Raw genomic sequence first — 20176 nt, 5'->3', positions numbered from 1 at the left:
CTACCGTTCACGGAAGATTTAAAAAAACCCTGTTCCTTTCACCGGAAGATCTCTACCGTTCACGGAAGTTCTCTACCGTTCACGGAAGAAAAAAAAACCCTGTTCCTTTCACCGGAAGATTATCTACCGTTCACGGAAGATATCTACCGTTCACGGAAGATGTCTACCGTTCACGGAAGATGCCTACCGTTCACGGAAGATCTCTACCGTTCACGGAAGATTGCTACCGTTCACGGAAGATTGCTACCGTTCACGGAAGATCGCTACCGTTCACGGAAGATCTCTACCGTTCACGGAAGATCTCTACCGTTCACGGAAGATCTCTACCGTTCACGGAAGATCGCTACCGTTCACGGAAGACAAAACAAACCCCGCCCACGTTCATCTTCCGGAAGAGTCTCCGGCGTGTCGCAGAGCGCTGCAGCGATGGTGTCCGCCGTGCTCGCCAAGTTGCTCGGCCCCAATCTGGCCCAGGGCATCAAACTGTGGTAAGACGCGGGGCCAGCGGGGCCCTCACGGCCGGGGGCCTTCCCTGTGAGGGCCCTGGGAGGGGCGAGGGGAACGGGAGGCCCGAGCAGTGAAAGGCGAAGCCGCGAGGCATTGGCGGGCAAGGCCTGTGAGCAGGGTGACCTCTACGAGCCACGGGGTGGTCGTTGAGCTGGGAGGTGGAGGATTGTGCCAGGAGGTGGGCGATTGAGTTCAAGAGGTGGATGATTGAGCCAGGCGATGGATAAGGAGGTGGATTTTTGAGCCAGCAGGCGGATAATTCAGCGAGTAGGTGGGTCGCTGTGGCTGAGGTGTGGTAAGTCAGCCAGGAGAATGATGATTTACATCGAGAGATGGATCATTGAGTCGCCGGGTGGATTTTGAGTCGGACAGTGGGCAATTAAACCAGACAGTGGACAAGGAGGCGGATGGTTGAACCAGTACGTGGATTATTGAGCGAGAAGGTGGGTCGTTGAGTCGGTGGATCACTGAATAAGGAGATGGACATTGAAGCCAGGTGGAATAATTGAGCCAGGCCGATGGATAACGACCTTTCAACCAGTAAATGGATAATTGAACGCGAGGATGAATCGATCACTGAATAACGATGTGGACTCTTTCAGTCAGTCGGTGGATCAGTAAAGCATGAGCTGCATCATTGAGTCAGGAGTTGGAACACCAAGCGAGAGGATGGATCGAGCGAGCCGGAATGTTGATCATTAAAGCCATAAGGTGGATAACTGAGTCGAGAGATGGATCGCCGAGTCTGGAGATATTTCATTAACGGAGGCGGTGGGATCATTGGGGTCGGGATCAGAATCATCCGTGTTTACGCTCAAATCACGATACGCTCTTTACAGCGAGGTTAACATTGTTTCACATGAGCCAAAGGACATCGGTGAAATTCACAGCTGCCAATGAAATACTGTGACCCGATTCCCCGTAACGAACGTGTGTGACTACGGGGGCCTGGGGGAGACTGCCAGACGGGGCGATGCGTGAGAGTGACCACTGGGGGCAGTGCCGGAATGAAGCGAGTGCCGGGGCCTGTAGCATTATTGTTATTGAGCCCTAAATATAAAAAAGCACATTTTAAAACACAACAGTTTTACTTGCACAGTAAAGTAATTGTATTTATTCACGTGCTACACAGCCAGATAAAACGACAAATCGCTCGCCTTAAACACCCAGTCGTTCATAAAAGTTGAAGGCAGTATAGTACTATAGTAATAGAGCAAGTGCAGAATCACTGAACCGGAATTTATGGCTTGAAAGCATTTAGCGCGGGTCCCGTAGCTACATATGTAGATACTTTTGCTACGAGGATAATCCGGCACTGACTGGGGAGCGTGGGATTGACCTCTCGTGTGAGACCCTGCTGACCCAAGTCTGAAATCTTATCATCGAGTGGGGGGGGGGGGCATAGATTACGTTTTGTTTACAAGATCGGTGAGGGGGAATCGTGGTGTTATTTTAGATACTTCGCCGGTTTTAACCGATGTGAAATGTTCTTTTTTTTAATCGCCCCAAATGCCTGAGACTTGATGGGTAGAGTGGACTTGCTGGCAACAGCGGTGTCCAGATCGGCCTCTGTGGAGGAGGCTCGTGGAGAACGCCACTGGACAGTTGGAGGCAGTCGCCCTCCGACAACCGATTAGCACGTTTGGTTACGTACGGTGCGAAAGAAGTTCAACATACAACAGCAGAGGGTGGCTAAAACGCAAGTTGGCACAGTAGGAGCACAGGTGGGGGGCATCTGACAGTAACCTCAGGCAGTCAACCCACTGCACCTGGGTCTTTCCCGTGACCTATCAGCGAGCCTTCAACACTTCACGTCACCTCGGGGTGCACCTGGCCTGGCACAGGCGCCGTTGTAACATCACCGGGGCTTCGTGGTGAACGGCTGTTGTTGTTGGAGTGTGGTGAATGAAACGTATTAAAATAATATCCGGTTATGTTTTTATTGGACAAATGTTTTTACAGCAGCATTATCACATTTTTATATTTCTTCCAATCTTCCCGTTTGCGCGCCATTGGTGTCATGTCATGAGAGGGTTAATCTGGCCTCTCACACAGCAGGGCAATCTGTGTCGGAGAGAACGGCAGGCAGAAATGGATATCCCAGAGCTACTTCTGAGTTCCCTTCAAGTGACCTCTGAGCCACGCAGTAGAGGAAAGCATTTCCCCACCTGCTCTGCACTTGTTTCAAATAAGCACTTATACTGGTAGAACTCACTGGTTCCACCAGCCCACAGGGGATTATTGTGTCCGTCCGTCGTGCAGGGAGGGGCTGGGTGGGGAGGGGTGGGGCTGGGTGGGGAGGGGCTGGTCACCCCGTGGTGCCCTGATAAAACTCAACGTTTAACCTACTCACGCCGGCTTGTGCCCGCCCTCACAGTCGGCCATATTTGCGGAATACACCACGCCGCCGTTGACCCTGGCCATTGACCGAGCAACCCAACGTTCCTACCAGCTCCCTCCGCAGGAATGTGTTTAATCAAAGCACAATCGGAATTTAAAAAGTGGAGAGGATAAGAAGTTTACACGTGTCAATATAGCATTATTCATGCAAATTGCATCTAAAATCGCATAGAATTTGTAATGCACAGTGTTACAGAAATTTCCAGACAAGCAGGAAGGCAATCAGAAGTTCTATTTTGGGATGTTTGGCCAACCCCATTAATGAGTATTCACAAATATGTGAGGAAACCGGAGTACGGTATTTGGAGAAGACCCAAACGTACGAGAAGGGATTAACTAATCAATCACCCCGTACAGATGGAAATGAATTCACTTCGTGTACTGCCATACCCTGGAAGGCCAGGAGATGGCGACGTCAACACCCACGATTAGGAAAGCAGTTTCATGGGTGTGATCCACCAACGTTGCTGTCCACTCATTGATATGCTATTTTTTATCTGCCCCCTCCCTCTCTCCGCCCCCGCCCCCCTCTCTATATTTAAGGGGCCGTCACAGAAACGACCTCTCTCTTTGTGTCGATGTGTTCTCTCTGTGTCCTTGTGATGTCTGTCTGCTTGTATGTCTGTCTATAGTTTTTTAGTTAGATTTGTGTTGCTATTTCTTTTATGCCTGATGATGATTGCTTGTGTTGCAATCGAAACGTCGTAATATGCTATTATTTAATCTTTAGACGTGACTTAACCGAAAGAACCAAAGAATAATTCCTGCAGTCACGAAAGCTCCAAAATTAAGATCCACCAACGTGCTGATTTACCGACGTGCAATATAGCCACAAGTGCCGAGAGGAGGTTCCCATTTCGTACCTCGTCTGGTACCGATGGCTCACTCGCGTGCGTGCATGTGCCTGCCCAGGGTCCCTTCAGGGGCGACGTGGGGAGGAGTTTGCGGAGTGACACTTGTCTACCTAACCGACTGGAGGCTGATCCTCGACTACGTGCCGTATGTCAATGGCAAGTTCAGCGAGAAAGACTGAAGGAGCTCCGCAGGTACGTTGGGTCTTGCCGGTCCTCTGGCTTGCCACGGCCTCTCAGCGATACCCCCCGTGTTCCCACATGGACGTCAGATTATTGTCTTGCCCTCTTGTCAAAACGCAGCGTCCGTGAGCATCGTATTGGCCACACGCCGTTGACAAACGCCGTCTAAATCGGCGAATTGCAACTCCAGTCCTCGTAACACCACCTCGTGGGACAGATTTCCACGGTCACCTTCAGGTGTGTACAGTGGTTTAATTTGTATGTGAACAAGAAAGATTGAAAATTGGGAAAAGGCAGGCTGTGGGGGAAGGGTGATCGGGTCATTGTAGTTGGAATTGAGGAACGACGGTTTAAACTTTAAACAGAGGTTCTGCAGCTGTTTCTGGAAGGTGACGTAATGTGTATGTATAATGACGGCCCACCTATGTTGGAACATCACATGGCATGTCTGTCCATGTGAGCACTAATCCGGTTAACATTGTGGTGTATATCACGGCCTGAACTGGATGCAGGAGTAATGTGAACCCATTACATGTCACTTGCATAAATGAAAAACATTAATCTTTAAGACATGCAATTCAATGCATCTGTCGTGAGCTCGAAGAATCTGTATTGACAATGCAAGGATAATGGCCCTGTTGAGGGTTGACTGCATAAATGCAACATGTCAGATATACAATAGTTGAGTATTTGCGTGTTTCGGAATGTGGTTTTCTTTGTTGCTCATCACACTTGTGTGCAACATTGCACATCTGTTCGCACACCCTTTGGTGTCTTCCTGCACACACCTAAAAAAAGCCTCAACTCAAAGTGATTTCCTGCTCAAATGAGCATTGAGGCAGTGCTCCAGTTCACTGGTCCGAGCCAGTAGTGGGAACTCCTATCCTTTGGTGAGTAGATTTATCCAAGGGATCACCACTGTTTACTTCCCACAGTGGTATCCATTTTACCAATCCTGGAGGACTAATGGATTAAGTCCGAACCAAAATTTTAACTTGCAACCTTCCAGTTGTGAAGCGGCTCGTTTACCACTCAACGACCTCCGTATGGCTCGGAGCATTCGATTGGGATTTGCACAGCATACATGATAGATGACATACCTTTAACAAAAATCACCAGTGGGTTTTCTGCAAGTAAAATATTAACTTTTGTTTTTATCCAACATTAGAGACCAGTCTTTGCAATTTGTGTGTACGCACTGTCATATTATTCAGTGGCAAATCTTGACGCGACGTCTTCTTTGCAGGGGATATGAAGCATCGGCCAACGCTTGTACGGGATTTCTCCAGGCTGCGTCTCCATCCACCACTCACTATGCTTGGCGTCGCTGGAAATGGGTGCAGCGTTTTCCCCCCTTAACAAATAACATGGCTAATCTGTAACTGGTTTCTCTATTTAAAAGTCCAGATAAATAACATTTACTTTCAACTACTGTGCTGTATTTAGAAACTTGCTTTGAAAATAAAATGTATTTACTGGCCAATTATCATCTGTTGAGCATGTTTTCACGTCGGGCTTTAAAACAAGACTGCACCACGACACGTATGGTAATTTGAAAGAGGTGGCCTGTGTGGCTAAAAAGTCAGTGTCGATCTGCGGTGCTGAAGATTTAGTTCCAATCCAGGCAGTCACCTGTGATTAAAGCGGGCTATTTGATTTGGTGGTTTCAGCCCAGTCACCAATGACGACAAAACACCTTAACATTATACCTCTCAACTTGGCTCCATTCTAGTTCGGAGATTGTTACGTAACAGTAAAACTGATACTCAAACACTACTCTCATGTGACCTCAGCAGCTGGGAGAAGGTGCTACCTTGCACTGTGGACCAGGTTAATAGTATCTGCTTCCATGGATTATTCTCTAACACGAATAAAGGGTTGCACTGCTGTGTGATTGTTACAAATGGATACTTCTCATGACATGACACCAATCGCGCAATCTAGATACAATTTGCGTGAACAATTTGTACGAAAATAACTCGTGAATAATAAAAACACGTGCATGCTTTTGATGTATGCATCGTGAGCTCAAGATCCCATTTTTATTGGATGCATCAATCCATCCTAAGTTGAGCCCAAGTGCTGCCTACTTAAATGTCAATATATTCTACAAAGGGATATCAAGCCCATAATTTCCACAATTTGTATTTTAAATAGACTTTAATATTTCCATTCACCAAGGGGGTTTTAATGGATGTGCATAGCTTGTAAGAGTATGTGGTGGTGCATCTTCCAAACAAATGATATCACTCGGCATGTTTGGTGAACCTACATTTTTCAATTGCCACACCTCCGACCAAGACTTAACACATTCATCTATTTAAAAAAAAAGCATTTACCACTTGAGTGCACAACAACAACAAAAAAAACCCAACCACCACTATTACAAGGTGCATTTTTCCCTGCAGAAAATAACTTAGAGCCATTCGCCCAGAGATGTGTATGCGAGAAACGGCCTGCGAATATCATCACGTAACACGCAAGGCAGCCACCACATCAGGTGCAAATACAAATTACCTGCGTTAGCGGCGACTTCAACATTGCATGCCACACGCCATGTGCGCAAATTTTAAGGAAATATTAATTTTACCAAAAATTTCACGTCCCCAGTTAAAGTATGTAACATTTTCTATAAAAGTTATTTTTTAATTGGCAAAGGTTGAGCCTGCAACCTAACTGGAACCCCTATTTTCAAAAGCTTAAACGATGCATGATTTTGTTTTAAGTGACTTAACTGTGTACAGTACCCCCCCCCCCTCGTATTTAATTCGTAAAATGGGGAAAAAAACAGACGATGCTCTATACAACACAGCTATGACAGTGAGAAAACAGTCAAATGTAAAAACATTTAAATCTGCCTAACGTGCCTTTGATCACCAAAACCTTTTCCTTGAGAAAGTGCCACTTCTGCTACAACAAAAAAACCCACGTGCCACTTGTCCACCATGACGTGGCACCGCTATAATCGTGGCCCCAAGAGAGGAGCTTCCACTACTGGCTGGATGCAGCGTGTGGTGGATCCTTGTGACCCATGGGCCCATGCCGCTTAATGTAGTCGCGGAGATTACTCCCAAATGCCCTCATCTTATTTCCATATCCCAGCACTTCCAAGTAGTTCTGCACAGCCTCCACCAGCTCCTCAAAGTTCATCTGGTTCCGGAGTAATTTGCCGTCTCTGTAAAACTGGTTCAAGAAGATCTCCAGGTCGTTCCAGTGGCGGAACTTCCCGATCTGTTCCAAGTAGTGGCGCAGTATTTGGAGCATCTCGGGGGCACTGACGATGTCCTGCGGCTTTCCTGCTGCGTCTGCTCCTGAGGTTTTTCTGTTGTTGCTCGTCTTCTGGGCCCTCTTGCTCCCGGGACTGCCGTCGTGGGGTACGACCGTTGGTCTTTGGTTTGCGTCGTTTTTAGCATCCCTCTTGTTTTCATGTTTATTTTTGTCATTGTGCTGTTTCACATTAGACGGCTCATTCATTGTGGCGGTGTATTTGGAAGATCTCGCATTTTTTTCCTGGCCTCTTTTTGGTTCAAAAAAGTTCTTGCTTTTTTCCTTCCACCTCTTGAAAGTGGACTTGAAAGAGTCACTCATTTTCTGAAATTTGTCACCGATTGCTTGTTTTGCGTGTTTAAAGTTCTCCTTTTGCTTCTGGAAGAAGGCTTTGGCAGATGTCTTCATTTTCTCGAAGGTCCCCCACCTCTGCCCACTTTTATGTTTTGTTTTTTTTGGGATATGTTTTTTCGGACCTTTAGGTCCCAGCTCTGGCTCTTGTCGTTTTTCCCGGGGCACTTCTCTGCGCGGGCCTTCCTTGCCAACAGTCTTGTCTTCTTTCACGGAGGGTACCACAATATTCCAAGAGCCAGTAGATTCAGATGGTGGATTATTTGTACTTTCAGTTTCCAATTCATTACTTTCTTGTTTAAACTCTTTGACGTCGTCAAGATGAGTTATGATTGTGGTTTTGTATTGAGAATCCTTAAACTCGTCCTGAAAACTCTCCTCGGAGTGAAAAAGCTTGGATTGCTGTGCCGTCTCATCTTGCTTGCTTCCTCGCTCTCCAAAGCGGCGACTAAGCCGATTTGCCAGGGCCGCTAGCTCGGCCTGAATGCTCTGCTTCAGTTCCACGTCAGATTCCACAATTCCGCCATCACCTTCCCCCGTCATTACCGGAGCTTCCACCACTGTCATCTTCAAGTTGTCCACCTTGTTGCTTAGCCGCTGCAGTTCGGTGAGAAGTCCTTTCAGGTCGACTGGTTTCTGCTCTTCCATCCAATCTGATGCAGCCACAGCCACATTGTCCATCTGCCTTGTTTGACCTCTATTCGATAATGAAGTCCCCTCATCACCTTTTTCCTCCGCAAGTGAAGAGATGATGTCTTGAATCTGCACTCCAAACAGTATATCAGATAAAGACAATGAGTTCATGCAACATCGGAACGTTCTCTCCATTAGAGATTTTATAAATTGTTGCAATTTCCTTCGAGAATCGATTCTCGTTTAACATCTCTAGTGGCTGTAGGGGTTACATGAACTCATTACATATGATGTATCATCAGCCATGATCTATCCACTGTTGGGTCAAGGCTTCCCCAAATTGTTGACATCCCTTGCAGTCCTGCAATGCAACAAATCATCCTGCACACAAGCCCATCTCATTGGACCATCTCTGCGGTAGCTGCTTCCTCTCGGGCGTGCTCCCACCTTTGGCTGCCACTCCATCATTAGCCTCAAACACCAGCGTTTAAGTAACATGTACAGCAAAAGCTCTGTCAACCAGGACTTTACCACCTGGGACGCTCTCTTAACCGGCATCTGTGGCAGAAAGAAATACAAATCTTCCTTCACGTATCCAGAAAAAAATCTGACAACCATCGGGCGTCTTACCTTGAGCTTATCATAGATCTGTTGCTTACGGAAGCTTCAGGATGCTGCCAAGTGGTGGCGCTAACAGCAGTCTATACATATGGTACTGTACTCCTGTATACTATACTCCAAACGGCCCCACTGCTTCTCTATAATAAACTTAGAATGCTCTAGAACCGACTATAAAATATTTATTTCTTACTAGCGGGAAGTACCCGGCGTTGCCCGGAGGAAATTTTTATTCAAAACTTTTCTTAAAAACATAACATACACATAGACAAATACTAAGCTAATGTGAAAGCCCGGCGTGCCGTTTGTCCATTTGCCTGTCAACAAAATTATAAGAGGCTTGCAGAAGTCCAAAAAGTAATTGAAAGTGGGGGGTAAATGGTTGATCTAAAAGATTTACAAAAATTGTCGACCCCCCCCCCCCCTCAAAAAAAATGTTTACCCCCGCGTAGGCATATATACCTAAACACCCTACATACGAAAGTCGTATCTAGTGACTCTATAGTAGTATCTGGCTCGACAGTATTATCTACTGACTATAGTAGTATATACTGAATCTATAGTAGTACTAACTTCAGTGTCGCGGTGAGGCCTGGTCCCGTGCAGAGCCCCCGGCCTTGCCTAGATTTCCCAGCCGGCCGAGGTGGCACCTTTGCAGGCCGTGGCTGGGCTGCTACCCCCCCCCTACCACCCCCTCGCCCACTCTACAGTCATAGTATCTAAGGGCCAGAGGTGGGACAAAGTCATTGTTATGCAAGTCCAAGTCGAGTCGCAAGTCATCAAATTCATGACTCGAGTCTGACTCGAGTCCAAGTCACATGACTCGAGTCCACATCTCATAGGTGGGACAAAGTCATTGTTATGCAAGTCCAAGTCGAGTCGCAAGTCATCAAATTCATGACTCGAGTCTGACTCGAGTCCAAGTCACATGACTCGAGTCCACACCTCTGCTAAGGGCTATAATAGTAGTATCTACTGACCCTATAGTAGTAAGTGCACACATTGGGGTGGGGGAGGGGAGAAGAGGACATCACACTTTTAATAATTTACCTCTGTTGTGTATATTTGTTTTGCATTTTTAACGCGAATGAGAATTCCCCCCTCCCCACCACCGATTGCGTGTGCACGTTGCTAGGGCAACCACCGGTCAGCATTCCGCGCATACGCTTTGGCGCGCGCACAGCGTAGTAATATAATCATTAATAGTACTAAATTGTTAATTTAACTACTTTTAAGTTTACGGATGTGAAATACGAATAACGCTAGCTCACCACGGGGCTTATCGCGTGGTATCTGGGTACTTTTTAGAAACGAAAAACACACAGTTTTCGAGTTAAATACGTCGCAAGTTGCGTACACAGATGGGCACAGACAGACTGACAAAAAAATTGCTTGTATAGGTAAGATACTATAGTTAAAATGTACGCTCATGTTTCTTTGTTGATAAGTTTTATGTACTTGGAAATTTGGTGAACCATAAGTATACTTGATTTATTTTCATTATTATTTTATTTATATTATTATTTTTTACCTACGTGACTTTACCGAAAAAACCTAAGAGTATGAATCCTTGCAGTCACGAAAGCTTCAAATCTAGAAGTAATTCTACTTCTCAAATAACCAGCATATCTGATTAACGAGCACCCTTCATTTCTCCATGGATGCCGGACAACAGAGCTTTTGCTATACGAACCGAAAATTGTCACGCGCACAATAAAGGTATCATGTCAGAATCCATTTGAATCCATGGACGATTGTGTCTCCATCATTACGTGCCAAATTTATGTATCCAGAACTCCTTTCTGACCTAAATAAAACGTGGTAGTGTTTAAAATGTTCCATTAAACAGCATACTTAGGCCAGCATTTCATCACAAGTATTAATAATTTGAGGCACACATGTTCCATTTTAAATTAGTTTAAACAGCCACTCGACTGCTTGTATTACGAAGGGTGTCGTTTTCTGTTAGGAAATTCGATATTTCGAAAACTACCTTGCCAACAGACTAACCCACCATTGTGCTCTCATTAGCATTCACGACGCATCCTGAATTCTGTAATCGGATACAAACCATAGAATCTGGCAGAGCAGGTGCTGCCACGTCCAGAGGGTTGAGGTCACCTGCAGCCTCTTTCAGGTCTGGCGTTGTAATTCCCCCTTGAGAGTCTCCTGGAAGCACACATTCCACTTTTTAAAAACACTTCCCAGTCAGTAGATATTTTAAGTTACGTTAAATACATTGCACTAAATTTCGATTTAAAGCTTTCGTGACTGCAGGGATTCATCTTCTTGGTTCTTTCGGTAAAGTCACGTAGAAGGGAAATAATAAAACATCATAAAATAATTCTCACGATGTTTCGGCCACAACGCAAGCAGTCGTCCTCAGGTGAAGAACAGGTCTGTCATTCAGACGCTGTCTTCCCGACAGACCTGTTCTTCACCTGAGGACGGCTGCTTGCGTTGTGGCCGAAACGTCGTGAGAATTATTTTATGTTTTATTTTTATTATTTTATTATTTCCCTTCTACATTGCACTGGCCTTGGCATTTCTCATTTGTCTCTAGATGTTATTTATATTTTAATTAATGAATTTTTAAAATAAATTATCTTGATGCCTATGACCCCCCCCCTCCCATTTGCACATCCAGTCACGTCGAATAATTCACAATAATTATTAACAGCCCTTTTCACATCCAGTGGTTGAGGAGGGCCTCTCCATGCCATGTTGGTCATGGGGGATATTTGACCATGTCACACTGGTAAGTGTATTGTTTAAGGCCCAGATCAGATATCACTTACCACTGATATTAGCCGTGGCCTGGAATAAAAATCAGCTCCTCGGGTTCGTAGCACAGCGCACTAAACCACTGCACGAGTGCTCCTGCCAGCAACATTTAGATGCTTTATCAATCTAAATTGTATCACGAAGCACTTACACTATGCAGTGCACTTGTGAGGCTGTGAGAGTTAGCTACTGCATACATACACTGCTAATTTCAGAAATTAATGTTTGGAAATGTGACACCCTCACAAATACAAACCCCTCCTTTTGTGGTTGGCTGCAAGAAATAAAGTGGGACACTCCACAACCAAAATGTCCAAACTTGCTCAGCAGCATGTTTGGAGCATGAGTGGATGCCCATTATAACACAAATAAACCAGTGTGACTGCATAGCTGAACTGGCAGCAGATTCCACCAATACTTGAATCATGCATTTGGAATTCGCCAACAGCAGTGGGGGAAGAAGGGGGGGCAGGTAGTTACCTGCTGGTCTTGGGGCGTTCCCATGAAGACAGGGATGGGACAGAAATCAACAACTGTGAGTGAAGGCATCCACCCAATGGATGCGCCCAGGATCACCTATCCTGCCTTTGCTAGTCAGGGAGACAATGCACCCTAAACCCTGAAGCCCAGCGGGCGAATAGGAGATTGACTATGCACCGATTTATCGACGAAAATTGAGCACACTATCAATGAGGCATGCAGAAAATTGAAACAATACAAATGAGATGGTTTGAAAACCAGACATATACGAATTGCAGTGACCCCGAATTCTACAAATCTTGTGGTGCGGGGGATAAATCATTATGTACCTACAAAGGGCTGTGTTGGCACTCAGGGTTAGGGTTCAGGTGGTAATATGCATGCTAAAGGACACGTCATGACCATGTAGGAGAAAAAGGCGGTGGATAGAATTGAGGTTATTGATCCGCGTCTGGGCTATCATTTTTGCCACAGCGCTGTTTTCCCAGGGCAGTGCTATGCCTCATCCCAACTGACCTGCCATGAACTTCTTCAAGGCGGCCAAGGCTATAACGATGCATGCGACGCAGATGATGCAGCCGTGCAGCGAGATGGACGTCTGTGCCGCGGGGTGAGCAGACACGCGGCGCTCTCCCCTGGGGCTCTTCCTCTTGGAGGGCCGGCGATGACGCAGCGCGGCGGGAGCCTCGGGTGAATTGCTCTCGTCACTGCTCGATGGTTGACACAGATTCGCGGCGTCTGTAAAAGGTCGTCCAACAGAGAGCGGCGGTCACACGGGTTACATTCAGGAACGTACGAGTAGTCGTTTCTCATGAAGCCCCGTCGAATGATTCAGACAAGTCATCATTCGTTAGGTGTTTAGTGATTCACCCTCCTCCATGTGACTCAATGAATTACCACGATTTGGGGTCATAATACAGTATGATTAAATAATAAATTCCTTTGTGTTTAATTTGTCCTGCCTCTGCCTTGTTTGTGACATCAGCCTTGTTTCATTAGCCGAATTAAAAATGAACATAACCCCATAATGTGCATCAATCAAAAGTAACCGATTATTACAAGCACTATCATACTATCCTCATCTTCGGAGGTCCAAGGAGATCGGCACAGGGTTATTTGGTCATCGGCACAATCGACGTGTAATACATGGACCAATTACGGTTTCATATGAACCACCTGGCTTTAGGTCGCTATAATATGGATTAAAATCGTTATATTCTTTGGGTCTTTCGGTAAAGTCACGTAGATAGGTTCAAAGAAATAACAAAAAGCTACGACGTTTCGATCGCAACACAGGTGGTCGTCATCAGGAAAAGGGGGATGACGACCGCCTGTGTTGCGATTGAAACGTCGTAGTTTTTTGTTCTTTCTTTGAACCTATCTACGCGACTTTACCGAAAGACCCAAAGAATATGAATTTCTGCAGACACGAAAGCTTTAAGTCAAGATTTAAAGTCGTTATGTTGTTCACGTTGTGCGCCCACACAAATCTATTCAATGCAATGACTACACATTATAATAATTCACACCAATGCCACCCCAGAAATTATATTAATTCTCACAAATCTATTTGTAATGAGCTTTTATTGTTACACCTTGTATGCCAAGCTTTCTCCTGCTACTCCCAGTGGTCTCCCACCACACGCCACTGAGAAAAATATTTTTTACACCCGTCCCGCTACAGAGAGTATTTGTTGGATGGCAGTCAAACCTATACATTTTAATTCTCAGAGCTGGAATTCAGCCACATTAAATCCAGAACCAAGTGTTGTGAAATGTCATGGAATTTTTGTATGCAGTCATTGCTGCAGAACATTGAGCATTATCTCCTCGTATGAGTGGGTTGTATACACATCTATGCAGACCATCAGGTGTTATCTACTTATATAAGTGGGGGCTTTTTTCAAGGACTAAGCTTTTCTCCCACATGACAAAACAATACAAAATGCTCATTGAAAATAGTTGGCCAAACATTTCAATAAACCCTCCTGAAAAAAGTATTTAGACTCAGTGAGGCTTTCCTTTGTCAACAGCATTATTACCATTATTCTCAGTGCTATTGTTGTTAATGCTGCCCGAGCACAATACACACACACTTTTTTTTACTATTCATGGTAAGGACTACACTACTTCCCATTGCTGAAAACTAACACGGGCATGCCGAGACTTGCCTGGCAAGGGAGTAATGCGCATAAACTCGTGGCTGGGGGCAGCCTCCGCACTCCTCGAGTGGACAAGCAACTCGGGCCCAACTTCCTCGACGACATCTGGGTCCAGCGTCACGATGTCCGAGTCCTCATCTCCGCTGTTGCCACCAACGCCACTGCCAACGCCACTGCCACCACCGCCACCACCGCCACCACCACCCCTCTCCTGGTCAAGCTCTCCCTCCTGAGTCTGCTCCTTCTCGTTTTCCAAAGAACCATGTGTTGGTGTCTCCTGCACAAAACATCACCAAAAGAACTCAGAATTTAGACCAGGTGTGGGCAACTTATGGATCATGGGCTAAATTCGGCCTGCAACTTCATCTCCGATACAACCCGTGGCCACGTGAGGCCTACCACTTTACCACGGTCCACAAACTATGTGTATCCATCACTGCAAGAATCTTAGGAACACTAATCGGGTACTAAAGGGTAATTTATTCAACCTTGTAACACTGTGCATTTAATTATATATAAGTCACTTTATCACTGCAAGGAGCCTCTGGGAGTGACAGAAGTGATTTAAGTGTTATTGTGTGGCTAACTGCTAAAGATATTTGACTTGTTCAGCCCTCAATAAGTTAATGGTTCCTCACCCCTGATTTAGAGACGGTCATTCTTGCCTAAGCTAAACAAGGGATTTTTTAGGGCATTTTTTTTCGTGAAATTAGGTGTTATGGCACAGTGATACCTGTGCTATGGACCCACAAACCTGAGTTTGATTTCCTGCCATTGTCAACATAAGTGGTGGATATCTGAATCTGTTCTGGGCTCCCAACTCACCAACCCACACTGACCTGTGTGGTGAAGTATGACCGACATGCTATGGGAGAGGAGGCCTTCATCATTGTTTTTCTAACACAATGTTATTTATTTAGCATGAACATTGACAAATGCATTTACCATGATAGGCTCGATTGACTCAGTTTAAACAAAACCTAACATTTTGTTACCAATGTCAACAGCACTCCACCAAATGCCACGAGCCATTGCAGCTGAATAAACATGCTTACTTTGGCGTATGATGGTGTTAGCTGTTCGTGTTCCTCTGTGACAAAAGACTCCGCCTGGCTCAGTGTTGCGAGCAGAATCCCTGTTAACAAGACGTTTAAAAATAACACGGCGAACTGTAACTCCATCAAAAACAAGTTTCTAAAAATCATGCATATGCATGGATGATGTAATGCTCTAGAACATGCTCTTGTTTCTAGATTTGAAGCTTTCGTGACTGCAAGGATTCATATTCTTGGGTTTTTTCGGTAAAGTCACGTAGGTAAAAAATGTTTAATTAAAATTTATAGAAGTATTTTTATTTTACTTTTATTCATTAAATTTTTTTTACCTACGTGACTTTACCGAAAAAACCCAAGAATATGCTCTTGTTTTTGGAAGCATTTCACTTGCAGTATGGAAGACAATGGTTAACTGGGCAAAAACGCATTTTCATATTGGCAAACCGTAACTGTTGCTCTTGTTTGTCTCCCAAGTTTTGGGCAACCCCTTTGGCCAATTTCTCTGGTTTTCAATACAGAAAATCCCTACTAGCAAGACAACTTTACACTACAGATTCGTTCATATTGGATCGTCTTTACAAGAGCTATGATGCCCCCACCATTATGAATTGATAGAGGAAAGGCATACTTTTAGCCTTAGTTGGAAATAATTACAAAACAAGTTAAAACATTGCACACACGAAGCATGCTATGTCAGACTTCTTTAACAAAGTAGCCCCAAGACTGGCCTTGCAGTTTTGTTTACATTGTATCCGCTTATAGCTCTCCGATGTGTTTTGCATGTTGCAACAGGTGTTCGCAGGTGGAGCTGCGTGTCCAGACATCATGCTGTACAACACACGGGACAACCCATAAGCACATCCATCCAAGAGCCATAAAGCAGAGACACGAAAGCTTACGTAGTTGTACGTCACCTTCATTCTCTTTTGGCCTTTCAAATTCTTGCATGGGTGGTGTCGTAGCAGCCTGCAGATGCTCTGTCACTGCCACGGGCTCGCTTTCATTGGTAACAACATCGTCATCTTGTGGAGTCTGAACGGCGGCAGCCTCCTACCAGCAAAAACCAAGTCAGGCACTGATGGCAACACCAAGCATGACGTGTCACTTGGCCAGTGACATGGGGGGGAAAGGCGAGAATGCAAATCATAGGTGGTGTTCACAGTCTGGAGGTTTTACCTCTAGTCCAAGCGAGTTTCAATTCAGCATGAAGTGATTACGAGTGATTTAGATATAATAGGTTCACACAGGTTTGTTTTTAAAAGAAGCGAGTTATTTGTCTTGGGACGATTTTTTCCTGCCATGTTGGATTACTTGTGATGGTTTATTGGGCTCATTATTGGATGTTGTTGGACTGGTTGAATTCTTGACTGCCTGATAACGGATTGTGTCTTGCGACACTGTCTTGTTGAAATAGTCGATTCTGGCAGTTATTTCATCGGTGTGTTTTTGAACACTTATCCGATGGCAGGCCACATCTCACATGTACAGACGGTATGAATTCACGTGGCACAAATGTGGCCCGCGGGCTGCCATTTAAATCACCCCCCGCTCTCGGAACACTTTTTTAAATAAACGTCTGGATACTTTTGTCCGCTGCTCCGAAGGCCTTTTGCCTCTCGGTCGCAGCTACACTAGCGCTGTAGTGATCATCGCGATGAACCCAGGTTAAAGCGATGGTAGTGAGTGGGGGTAAGGTTGAGTCAGGGGTGAGGCGCTGACTTACTTTGGGGTCGATGACAGTCCAGCTTGACAGCCCCTCCGGGTCGCCACTCACAACACCTGACATCTCTGCATGGCCCGACACAGACACGCCGTACACACTGGAATAGCCACCACCACCACTACCATTCATCATCAGCAGCAATCATTATTAAGCCACTGCTGGATGAAGGCTTCCTCCTCAAGTCATCATCTCCCAAGGTCCTGCACATAGGCTGATCTCATCGAAACCCGTACAGAGCATTCATTTAAATTCCTTCACGCCTATTTAAACTCTTATAAATCTGATTACAACTTTTTAACCTAATCTAAACTCCCTTAAACACGTACAGCTCCACTAAACACCATTTAACGCATTTAAACCCATAACATTTTTGTAAGCTGCCGTGGTGTAATAGTGTAATATAGTTAACAACCTGGACCTGCAAGCCAGAGCAGTGGAATTAAGTAATATTAAAAATACTTTTTTTAAACACGCTTTAATGAAATGTACCGTACGAGTAATGGCAGAACTCCACGACTCCAGGAAGTGGCCGCAAAGCTTGCCATAACGTAAGGGACCGTGGTTAATTGCAGCCTACGTCAGTTGAGCGTGGACAATTAGACCCAAATCGAAACGTAAATATAAAAAATGTTTAAAAATGTTTTTTTTTATATAGAATATAGTATTGTCATCAGTATGACATAAGTATACCAAGTTTGCAGTCGATATCACATTGGGAAGTGGGTTAAAATTGAGTTACAAGATTTGAGGATACAACAACAGACAGAGTGAGTTAAATAAAAAGCGTGTAATAAAAATATGCACGTTTCCTCAATCTTCCCACACCCTCACCACAGCAAAAAAGACCGTCGATCTTCTGGTGGGGTGAAGCGTGGGTACCACTTACACCTCTGCGGACACGTCTGGTCACCGTGGAAGAAAAGGCGACATACCCTCTAGATCTCCATGTGGTTCCGTCAGCAGCAGCGCGTGCAAAGACGTTGCAGTTACTGTCTTGCACCTTTCTACCGTTTACCAAGAATACTTTAAACTTAATCAAAGCTCACCTAAGCCAGAGGATTATTTGTTCGAGATCACCGCCAATGACTGCAGTGGTGCTCCGGAGTACAGTAACACTATCTTGGTGTAATGCCTCTTATCATAATAATGTGATTATGACTCTGTGGTTCTTTCGGTAAAGTCACGTAGGTATAAAATAAATTAAATCACGACGTTTCGGGTGCAACACAAGCGTCCGTCATCAGGTGGGACAACCACAGCAAGAAACAATTGCTGAAGTGATTATTATAATTTTTATGCCACGTTAAGTATCATTACGAGTGAATCTCCGAGGCCACTAGTTTCTAATATGATTCAGGGTTAAAGATAGGACTTTTATAGAGGGGAAAAAAGACTAGAATTCACAGCCATTCTCGATGCACTGCTGGATGAAGCCCCCCCCCACCCAAGTCATGTCGATCATGGGGCTTGGTTGTCCATACTTCACCACGCTGGTCAGTGCGGGCTGACGAAGCGATGTTAGCCGTGATCGGGAATAATACTTAGATAATGATAGTAAACCCACACAGCTCCATCTTTGTTCACTCAGCTCCTGAAGGCATCCCCCCCCCCCCCCCATGTTGGTGAAGTCACAGGTGGGAGTTTCCCTGACCATACTTCACCACGCTGGTCATTTTAATGTGTGGACACCCAATGACGCCACGCGGCACACGCTGTATAATTATTTAACCACACTTAGGTCATATTCTTGGTTCTTTCGGTAAAGTCACGTAGAAGGGAAATAAAAAAAAAACAATAAAATAATATTTTATTATTTCCCTTCTACGTGACTTTACCGAAAGAACCAAGAACATGAATCCCTGCAGTAACGAAAGCTTTAAATCGAAACTTACACTTAGGCCACTTAACAAGGAGATGTAAACACTCGGTGACGTCACGCGGCCTACCTCTGCCCCGCGACGCCTGACCGGGTTTCCCGCAAACCCTCCGCGAGCCTGGCGCTTTTAGTACCTCAGAGTGAGGAGGAGGCCGGTGGGGAGGGGGGGAGAAGTTCGAGTGAGTGAGTCCCTAGGTGAACCTGGGGGATGGAGGACGCGAGGGGTCCCTTACCTGGACCGCGGGAGCCAAACGTCGCGTCCGCCTCGCGGCGCGAAACCCAAGAATTTTATTTCGTTGCTCGTCTCACGCCCACTGCGTGACGTCACGAAGAAGGCGTGGCCACGTTTTCTAATTGTCGGGGGGGGGCTCCGCGTTTAGTGGGCGTGGTGACACCGGTAAGTGGGCGTGGTCACGCGGCTAGTGGGCGTGACTATTAACCAATAAGCGTTGGTTGTGTACTCAGTGGGCGTGGTCACACGACAAGATGGGCGTGGCTAGGAGCAAGGTCCGCCCCCTCGATTGGATAGGGGCTTCACCTCGGGGTCTAGTTTGCATGGAGCCGCGCCCATTAGACGCGAGCACCAATAACCCTTGCAAGCTCAACATGTTCGTTCATAAACACTGGGGCCTTGAAAAGACAACAATATAACAGGCGACGTTTTAGGAAATGAGTCTTCTGCAAATAGAGAGAGGCCAGAGAGACAAAGTGCGTGATAAAAAATGGTACTTTACAATTTTTACAAATGTTTCCGAATGAACAGTTATAATTTTAATTGGCGTATTAATAGGAAATATCAACGTATTTGCATTAAAAGTAAAAAAAAAATCCTGCTGGCGCGTGGCATTTTTGGAAATAATGTTGCAGTGAGGTCAACGTAATACTTATTAACATAATGGACTGAGTGATATATCCTGGGCCTAAGTAGCATTTCAAGAGGATTAAAAAGGGCTGGCAAAAAACGTTGGGACCACATATACTTCCACGTTTTAATTTTTAAATTCCTGAAACCCTTACAATTCGGGTACGGGAATTTATGGCAGATAATGTTTCGTTTCTTTGCATGTTTACCACAAGTATTGTGGTTAATGCAGACATGATTCCATGCAAAGGTTTCAGTTTGGTGTTTTAACATCGTACCACACCTGTTTTATTGCCAGAAAGGGGAAAACCACATTATCATTATGGCAGATAACTTAAAACTAGTTTTATTTTATCTTCTTATACAGCACTTGCTAACAGAAAAAAATTACATTAATTAAAGGAACATTGCCCGAAAGTCTTCT

General features: G+C 45.2%; 2 protein-coding genes across 6 annotated transcripts; one reads left to right on the top strand and one right to left on the bottom strand.

Moving 5' to 3' along the window:
- The first annotated feature begins 312 nt into the window (after nt 1–312).
- Nucleotides 313–5424, top strand: UQCR11 (ubiquinol-cytochrome c reductase, complex III subunit XI). Its single transcript, XM_078612585.1, has 3 exons — nt 313–488; nt 3820–3953; nt 5188–5424. Exons 1-2 carry the CDS (start codon nt 427–429, stop codon nt 3938–3940), a joined length of 183 nt encoding a protein of 60 aa, XP_078468711.1. The 5' UTR covers nt 313–426; the 3' UTR covers nt 3941–3953; nt 5188–5424.
- Nucleotides 5425–6082: 658 nt separating this feature from the next.
- Nucleotides 6083–19228, bottom strand: LOC144731490 (uncharacterized). Of its 5 annotated transcripts, none has more exons than XM_078612582.1 (8): nt 19124–19228; nt 17015–17079; nt 16191–16341; nt 15292–15371; nt 14246–14513; nt 12591–12812; nt 10882–10979; nt 6083–8321 (listed from the first exon to the last, which is right to left on the bottom strand). In XM_078612582.1, the coding sequence occupies exons 2-8, from the start codon at nt 17075–17077 to the stop codon at nt 6933–6935; spliced, it is 2271 nt and encodes a 756-aa protein (XP_078468708.1). In that variant the 5' UTR covers nt 17078–17079; nt 19124–19228; the 3' UTR covers nt 6083–6932. The 5 variants fall into 5 exon arrangements, with proteins under 5 accessions (XP_078468708.1, XP_078468710.1, XP_078468709.1 ...); XM_078612584.1 differs by having other exon boundaries at nt 16206–16341; XM_078612583.1 differs by lacking the exon at nt 19124–19228 and adding an exon at nt 19025–19101.
- Between the last annotated feature and the right edge of the window lie 948 nt (nt 19229–20176).

The sequence above is a fragment of the Lampetra planeri genome, chromosome 39 (assembly GCF_965212315.1).
Source record: "Lampetra planeri chromosome 39, kcLamPlan1.2.h2, whole genome shotgun sequence".
Classification (NCBI taxonomy): domain Eukaryota; kingdom Metazoa; phylum Chordata; class Hyperoartia; order Petromyzontiformes; family Petromyzontidae; genus Lampetra; species Lampetra planeri.
Note: the sequence above shows the minus strand (reverse complement) of the source record. Positions and strands in the feature narration are given on the sequence as shown.

Bases quoted from the DNA above. Each gene is read 5' to 3' on its own strand.
- UQCR11 (XM_078612585.1), top strand. From the start codon at position 427: ATGGTGTCCGCCGTGCTCGCCAAGTTGCTCGGCCCCAATCTGGCCCAG. The intron at 489-3,819 runs GTAAGACGCGGG...GTGCCTGCCCAG, and splicing joins GCCCAGGGCATCAAACTGTG to GGTCCCTTCAGGGGCGACGT.
- LOC144731490 (XM_078612580.1), bottom strand. From the start codon at position 17,146: ATGATGAATGGTAGTGGTGGTGGTGGCTATTCCAGTGTGTACGGCGTG. The intron at 12,813-14,245 runs GCAAGTCTCGGC...GACCTTTTACAG, and splicing joins GCGCATTACTCCCTTGCCAG to ACGCCGCGAATCTGTGTCAA. The intron at 8,322-10,881 runs GTTTGTATCCGA...TTTGGAGTGCAG, and splicing joins CTGCTCTGCCAGATTCTATG to ATTCAAGACATCATCTCTTC.